Source organism: Triticum dicoccoides, chromosome 5A (genome assembly GCF_002162155.2).
Source record: "Triticum dicoccoides isolate Atlit2015 ecotype Zavitan chromosome 5A, WEW_v2.0, whole genome shotgun sequence".
NCBI classification, from domain to species: Eukaryota; Viridiplantae; Streptophyta; class Magnoliopsida; order Poales; family Poaceae; genus Triticum; species Triticum dicoccoides.
In genome coordinates, this window is record NC_041388.1 from 8,379,231 (window position 1) to 8,387,800 (window position 8,570).

Sequence of the window (8,570 nt, forward strand, 5' to 3'; positions counted from 1 at the left end):
CAACCCCAACCCCTCCCTTTTCCCGCCCTTCTCCAGAAGATTCCCTCGTCCTTTGCCTTCCTCCGCCACCGCCGCCGCCGCCGCCGCCGCCGGCGGCGGCGGCGAAGGAAGAGAGTGAGGGGAGGATGGGGAGCCGGGAGTGGCCGCTGCCTCGCCTGTACGAGCTCTTCCTCGGTAAAGGCGACTGACACCCCAACCTAACCTAACCCAATCGACCGTCGACCCTCCCTCCGCCGGCCGTCTCATCGTTCGATTTCGCTCGCTGTGCAGAGCGCGACCGGTGGCCGCCGGAGGCCAGGTTCATCGAAGCCGCCCACCACGGCGACGTCCTCGAGATCAAGAGTAAGCGCCGCATTTCACCAAATCCCCGCACCTCCCTCCCTCCCTCTCTCTCCCCGGCGTCCCGGGTCATTTCGCTCGCTAGATCTGGCCGGAGGCTTAGGGTCTGGCTGCCTTGTGTGCTCCGCTTCCGATTTACCGCAGATTGTGGGCGAGATACGGCTCCAGGGGTCTCAATTTTGCTTGTGATTTAGGCTGGAGTGCTGGGGCTTGGGTTTTTTGTGGTCGCAAATGGGGGTTTTCAGACCAAATTCTTGGTCCCCTTCCTAAAAATCAGTAGAGATTCTTTATGATTCTGATTGCATTATTCACATACCACGTTCTTGTCTCAATTGGTAACTAAAAGTGTCCCCCTTTTTTTGTATAAACTGAAGAGATTGCAAAGGAGCTGGATGTGGAGGGGCATGGGATCCCGGTGACGGTGGCCAACACCACCTACATGGGCATGAACGCCCTCCACGCCGCCGGTGGACTCGGCAGGCTGCCAGTCTACCGGTACCTCGTGGAGGAGGTCAAGATGGACATCCACAAGCCTGACACCCTTGTTGGTAATTTGCTTCCTGATCCTAATGAAAATGCATTGTCCTCTCCACTTGGACAATTTGCGTGGCTTTAACTTATGATTATGATGACTTGACCATCGACTTTGACCTGGCCATGTGGATCTTGCTGCTAGATTTTACGCCCGTGGAGCATGCTGTCAAACATGGCCACCTCCCTGCCATCAAGTACCTTCTTGACCATGGTGCTGATCTGCATCTGCAACGCGGAGATGGCACTCTTCTTCATTCAGCTACATCTCGTGGTACAAACAAATATGAAATTGCTGCTGTGATAAATATCTCTTCTTCCACGTCTGCATATCAATCAGTCTAATGATGTGTTGAGCATAGTTTTTTCTTTTGCGGGGAAGAAAGTTTAAGCATGTCACATTAATTCGAAATCCTGCTCAGTTATGAATGAAAAAACATTGTAGACATTACATTTACGAATTTGTCCACTGATCTTCTTATATGTTGTATTTTATTTTGTTCTAGCCATTGAAACTAGTTACCCCAAAATGTCTGTTTACTTGGTATTTAAATATAACTATCTTCTTATGTAAGTCTCGCTTGATAAGTAACTATTTAATATACCATCTAGTTCAAGCTGTTAAAAGTAGTCTGTTTCCCCCTAAATGAGTATGTATTCAGTATGACTACCAACTTATGGTAACTGATCATAGTAATTCTTTGTTTTCCGTATATTTATATTCAGTGAAAAGTGAACCATCAAAGTTGCTTTCCTCCTCTAGCTATTGAAACTTTCTTGCCAAGAAACAGTCGTAGAACACTACAATGTAGTAGCAGATATTATGTTAGAGAGCCTTCCATTGAATGTGGAGAGGAATGCAGTAGCGATGCAAGTGGATTTATTTTACCAAGAGCTAAGCTAACCTACGATAAACAATTTTATTTGTTGCTGTAAAAAAGAAACAGATTTTTGTTGCCATAAATCAGAACAACACCAACCTTAGTTGCTTCTCATGTTCATGAGCATCTGCATATTCTTCAGTCTTAAGAAACTTCTAAACATAGTTGTTACATTAATTCGGGTTTCTGTCTCACAAATGTGATAATAGTCCCTGTGCCGTCAGGTTGGTACCAATTTTTTAAGGCACTGTATATACTCTTTTATTCCGTGGATCTTCTTGCACGATATCTATTTCATATGCTATTTTGTTCTAGCCATTGAAACGGGTTTCCCAAAAAATGTCTGTTTACTTAGTAGATTAACTGTCTTTTTATGCATATCTCCTGGGATAGCTATTTGATACACTATCTTGTTATGGCTGTTAGAAGTAATTTCCCCTTAAATGACTGTTTACTTAGTATGACTACGTCTTATGGTACTCTGATCATGGTAATTCTTTGTTTGCCATAAGTTTATTCAGGGAAATGTGGACCAGCAATAATGCTTTTCCCTCCTAGCTATTTTAAACTTCCTTGCCCAAAAATGTTTTCTCGTGTACTATTAACACTGTTATAATCTTTGTTTGCCTTCTTTTTCTCCAGGGCAATCTGAAATAGTAAAGTTTCTCCTTTCTAAAGGAGCTGATGTTGATGCAATATCAGATCTTGGGACACCACTCCTTCTTGCTGCTCTTAAAGGACATCCTAGTACTCTCAAGATCCTTTTGCAGCACGGTGCAGATGTACTATTCAAATGTTTTGTTGATATGTTGTCTTTTTAGTCCAGTTCTCTCTTTGCCGGGTCTTTGCTACATTCTCCAATTGCACACACCTGTATTTGAGGGTCTTTTTGGCCGGTAACTAACCATGCCACGCCAAAAGTTAGACAATTTGTTTGGCAACCGCACTTGTGGCAAGATTCTTTGCTGCAACATGGGTACCACGTGTCACTGACTCACAAAAATTGGGTAGGGTTCCTTAGGCTTGGCAAAGTATGGCAATCATTTTCATTATCCAACCATAGACATGCTTAGGCAAAAGTGTGGCAAATTTTGGCAACCTTCAGAAGAGTGGCAAATTTTGGCAACCTTCAGAAACCAACTAAGCAGAAATTGCTCGTAGCTGTTACTGTTTGAGCCACATCAGGCATGGTGGGACTGGTGAACTACACAACAACTCTGAAAAATCACTGGGAACAAAGGGATATATAACTATATAAGCTATACTCTTAGAAAAGAAGTATCAGCTCAGCCCATTTTCCCTTCCAAATTCATTTTTCTCTTGAAACTGTGTCATATTTTGTCATGAAAATGAAGTACTTTGTTTAAATTTTCCAGCCCAACAAGGTTGCTGGTCTGTTTGGAATTATAGACGTGGCATTACACAAATCTTCTGTGTCCTGTGTGAAGCTATTGATTCAGGTATGGCATCCTTTGTTTATTATACTTCAGTAGGAATGTAGGATATCTATAAACTTATCTCTGATCTAGTTATCTTTGTATTAGCAACTAGACAACGGTATGATGGCTTGCCTTCTATATTTGATCTGATAGGGTGGAGCTAATGTGAGCGGTATTAATCATTTGGCAAAGGCTGCAGAGAAGGGCTTAACTGAAGCTATTAAGTGCTTGTTGGAAGCTGGTGCAAACCCAAATGTTGTTGACAGGGTGAGAATGCTTCTTTTTTTCACATATTCTCGTGTCTTGCTTGGCTATATAGTTTCAGTATACGTCTTATACTGATGTGCAACAACCATACGAGTTATGATGTAAGTACAGCTGCATCATGCTATCTGCAAAATAACAATAGAAGGCTGTGCTAAGTTACCTTTTTTTTGCATAACTTGTTGCTGTTTCGCCTTTTCCCCTTGGTGTCGTGTCTTTGTTATTTTGGTCAGGTGAATAATATGGTTTGCATTAATCGTGCCTGGAACATTGCTTATTTACCTTTTTCCTCAACAGTTTGGTAGATTGCCAATAGAGTTGGCTGTTGAGTATGGTACACGGGAAGATGTCGAGATTCTCTTTCCTTTCACCTCTCCCATTTCAACTGTGGCCCATTGGAGCGTTGATGGAATCATTAGTCATGTGCAGATGGAAATCAAGCAACTTGAGGTATGTCAGTGTAGCAATTTTCTTGCACACCCAAGGCGATTTTGATTCCATGTTAATTCTCTGAGAAGTTTTGGCATCAAGTCGATGTTTAACTAAACTTCATAGATCAAGAATTGCCCAAGCTTAGTTTCCTCATCCTGCTAGTCAAATGCACATGTATTTTCTTGCATATGCATAGCTGTTAAAGCTCTGCTCTGAAAACTCATTTTATTGGAATGATGTTTATTGGATATCTTGTTTTTCTCATATGTCACTCTGCTCAAATTGTAATTCATGAAGTCTGTTTTTTTTTTCAAAAATAACAAGGAGGCAGATTCATCTTCTTAAATAGTTCTCTCCATTTCCTGTCTGCTAAATGGAGAGAACTATTTAAGAAGATGAATCTGCCTCCTTGTTATTTTTGAAAAAAAAAACAGACTTCATGAATTACAATTTGAGCAGAGTGACATATGAGAAAAACAAGATATCCAATAAACATCATTCCAATAAAATGAGTTTTCAGAACAGAGCTTAAACAGTGATGCAGATGCAAGAAAATACATGTGCGTTTGACGAGCAGGAATAGGAAACTAAGCTTCGGGAAATTCAGATTCTTGTTCTATGAAGTTTTAGTTAAATGCCTACTCGATGCCAACATCGTCCAGAGAGTTAAGGTGGACAAAATTGCCATGGGCATGCAAGAAATTTGCCACAACTACGTACCTCGAGTTGCTTGATTTCCATCTCCACATGCTTAATGATTCCATCAACAGTCCAATTGGCCACGGTTGAAATGGGAGAGGTGAAAGGAAAGAGAATCTCGACATCTTCTCGTGTACCATACTCAGCAGCCAACTCTATTGGCAATCTACCAAACTGGTGAGGGACAAGCGAAGCTTTAGCAAAGAGATTTTCAACACTTAGGAAATAAGCAATGTTGTCGACACTACTACTTAAAACCGTATTACTCAACTGACCAAATTAACAAAATACATGGCACAAAGGGGGAAAGGCGAAACAGCGACAAGCTTATGTAAAAAGATGCAGCTTAGCATAATGTTGCTGTACTTATGTCATAACTGGTAAGGATGTTGCATATCAATTCAAGACATGTATACTGAAACTACAAAGCCAAGCAAGACACAAGAATATGTGGCAAAAAGAGAGCATTCTCACCCTGTCAATAACATTTGGGTTTGCACCAGCTTCCACCAAACACTTAATAGCTTCAGTTAGGCCCTTCTCTGCAGCCTTTGCCAAAGGATTATCGCCGTTCACATTAGTCCCACCCTATCAGATGCAAACATAGAAGACAAGCCCATCAAACAATTTTCTAGTTGCTAATACAGAGATAACTAAATCAAACATCGGTTTATAGAAATCCTATATTCCTACTGAAATATAATTAATAAACAGAGGATACTGTACCTGAACCAATAGCTTCACACAGGAGACAAAGGATTTGTTTAATGCCACGTCTAAAGGTACAAACACACCATTACCATTGTTGGGCTGGAAAAATAAATAAAAGAAATTAATGCCATGTCAAAATATGACCCAAGAGAAAGACAACATTTGTAAGGGGAAAAAAAAGCTGAGCTGATACTTCTTTCTAAGAGCATAGCTTATATAGTGTGGGTCACCAGTGATTTTTCAGAGTTCTTGTGTGGGTCACCAGTGCCACCACGCCTGGTGTGGCTCACACATAACAGCTATTAGCAGAGCATGCTTGACTGGTTTGCGAAGGTTGCTGATATTTGCCATACTTTTTACTAAGCATGTCGATGATGAAAATGAGTGTCATACTTTGCCAAGCCTAAGGGAAGCCGACCACACTTTTTTGGAGTCAGTAACATAGGACACATGTTGCAGGAAAAGAATAATGCGGCAAGCGCAGATGTCGAACAAACAGGTAAGTAACTAAGTCAAAGTCACTAACCAAAAAGACCCTCAAATACAGGTGGGGCAATTGGACAGCATAGCAAAAACCCAGCAAAAAAGAGAACAGGAGTTAAAAGATGACATAACAAAAGATTTGAAAAGTACATCTGCATTGTGCTGCAAAAGGATCTTCAGAATACTAGCATGTCCTCTAAGAGAAGCAAGAGTGAGTGGTGTCCCAGCATCTGATAGTGCATCAACATCAGCTCCTTTAGAAAGAAGAAACTTTACTATTTCAGACCGCCCTGGAGAAAAAGAAGGAAAACAAAGATTATACCACTAATAACAGTACATGAAAATGTTTTTGGGCAAGAAAGTTTCAGTATGTAGAAGGGATAAGCAATATTGCTGCTCCACAATTCCCTGAATAAGCATATGGCAAACAAAGAATTACCATCATCGGTTACCATGAGACATAGTCATAGTAAATAAACAGTCATCTGAGGGAAAACTACTTCTAACAGCCAGAACAAGATAGTGTATCAAATAGTTGTCCCGAAAGACTTGCATAAATAGACAGTTAACATACTAAGTAAACAGACATTTTTTGGGAACTTGTTTCACTGGCTAGAACAAAATAGTATGTGAAATAGATATCCTGCAAGAAGATCCACAGACAAATAAGGTATATACAATGCCTAAAGAGATTGGTACCACCATGATGACAAATGGAGTATTTTACATTTGTGAGAGACAGAAACCCAAATTAATGTGACGACTATGTTAAAAGTTTACGGCTAAAAAGACTCAATATGCAGATGCTGATGAACATGAGAAGCAAATAAGATCTGAGTTGTTTTAATTTATGGCAACAAGAAAGCTATTCTTTTACAGCAGCATTTTTTTTTATCTTAGGATAGCTTAGCTCTTGGTAAAGTAAATTCAAGTGTATCCCCACAGCATTTATCTCCACATTCAACAGAAGGCTCTCCGACATAACGCCTGCTGGTACATGGTAGAATTCTACAACTGTTTTTGGGTAACCAGGTTTCAATTGCTAGAGGGGGGAAGCAACTTTGTTGGTTCACATTTCACTGAGTAAACATTCGGAATACGAAGAATTACTATGAGCAGTTACCACAACTTGGGATTTCATACTTTTGTTGTTATACCTCTCAGGTCTCATCTATGCTGCTGCTAACAACATATATTTCAGAAACAGACATTCATAACATCGATAAGAAACATAATAAGTAAACAGACATTTACTAGTTTCAATGGCTAGAACAAAATGAAATATGACATATATATATAAGAAGAAAACAGACATTAGCAAGTTTCAGTGGCCGCTAGAACAAAATAAAATATGGCATATAAGTACATCAACCGACAAATGTGGTAAATATACTGCCTTCAAAAACTGGTAGCAATATGATGGCACATGGATTTTCATTTTCGCATATCTGAGAGCAGCAGAAAATTTTACAACATTGGCCCTTATGCAGATGCTGATAAACATGAGAAGCCAAAAAGATCAGAGTTGTTTTAATTTAGAGCAACAAGAAAAGAAAAAGTGTTCGGTTTACAGCAGTAGGAAAATTGTTTATCTTAGGTTAGCTTAGCCCTTGTAAAATGATTTCACTTCATCGCCACATCATTCGTCTCCACATTCAACTAACCTCTGCTGCTACACAGTGCAGTTCTACGACTGTTTTTGGGCAACAAAGTTTCAGTAGCTAGAGGGGGAAAGCAGCTTTCAAGCTTTGTTGGTTCACATTTGACTGAGCAAACATTCGGAACGCGAAGAATTACTATTATCAGTTACCATAAGTTGGTAGTCATGAATGCTCGTTTAGGTAGGTGTAAACTGCTTTTAACAGCTTGAAGCAAAACAAGGACAGATATCTCAGAAACCAATCCTGGCGCTGAAGGAAGGCCAGATATATAACAACAAAGGGAAAAGATCCTCTTGTCTGTACCATGAACTGCAGCTGTATGAAGAAGAGTGAGGGTGGAACGTTCCTGGTGCAGATCGGCGCCGTGGTCAAGAAGGTACCTGACGGCAGGGAGGTGTCCATTCTGGACAGCATACTCCAAGGGCGTAAAACCTAGAAGCCAGTTGATGGTTAAGTCATAAATTAGACCCATTTTCTCACATTGTAGTAAGTACCCACCATGTAGTGATCTAAACGATCTGATATTTCTTCACAGAGGGAGTACATTTTATCTAAGACGAGAAAGGAAATGGACGTGTTCATTAGCACAGATTACCCTGAGCGGTGTCGGGTTTCCCGGCGTCCATCTTGAGCTCCTCGACGAGGTACCGGTAGACCGGCAGGCTGCCACAGCCGCCGGCGGCGTCCAGCACGTTCATTCCCATGTAGGTGGTGTTGGCCACCGTCGCCGGGATGCCGTGCCCATGCACGTCCAGCTCCTTTGCGATCTCTGCAGTTCAGACATGAAAAAGGGGGCACTTTTTTTAGCTACGAATCGTAGCAAGAATCCCATGGTATACTGCAGTTCCATCAAATTGGAGTACTAATTAAGAAATGTCACTGCTCTGCAACTAGAAAAGCCCCCCAAATTCCAGCTTCGCTGCTAATCGTAGAAATCGCAGCAAGAATCCCGTAGCAAAAAAAGAAAGAAATCGGCACTGGTCTGCAGCTAGAAAACCCCAGCATCAGGCACCCGGAGCCGCCGCATGTCGGCCAACGAAATGGGAAGGCAGCGGCCGGCGCGCGCACGTACGGTGGCTGAATCGACCCTATGCGCCCGGCCCGGACAGATGTAGAGCAGACGGACCGCG

The 8,570-nt window shown here is 41.5% G+C and overlaps 1 protein-coding gene across 1 annotated transcript; it reads left to right on the plus strand.

The window, feature by feature from the left end:
- Positions 1-8,029, plus strand: LOC119298771 (ankyrin-1-like). Its single transcript, XM_037576063.1, has 9 exons — positions 1-174; positions 271-342; positions 714-887; positions 1,016-1,144; positions 2,394-2,533; positions 3,128-3,211; positions 3,344-3,457; positions 3,752-3,904; positions 7,465-8,029. The coding sequence occupies exons 1-9, from the start codon at positions 126-128 to the stop codon at positions 7,498-7,500; spliced, it is 951 nt and encodes a 316-aa protein (XP_037431960.1). The 5' UTR covers positions 1-125; the 3' UTR covers positions 7,501-8,029.
- The last annotated feature ends 541 nt before the right edge of the window (positions 8,030-8,570 follow it).

Coding starts and splice junctions, on each gene's coding strand:
- LOC119298771 (XM_037576063.1), top strand. CDS start 126: ATGGGGAGCCGGGAGTGGCCGCTGCCTCGCCTGTACGAGCTCTTCCTC. Junction 1,145..2,393: donor TCATTCAGCTACATCTCGTG/GTACAAACAAAT, acceptor CTTTTTCTCCAG/GGCAATCTGAAATAGTAAAG. Junction 3,212..3,343: donor GTGTGAAGCTATTGATTCAG/GTATGGCATCCT, acceptor TTGATCTGATAG/GGTGGAGCTAATGTGAGCGG.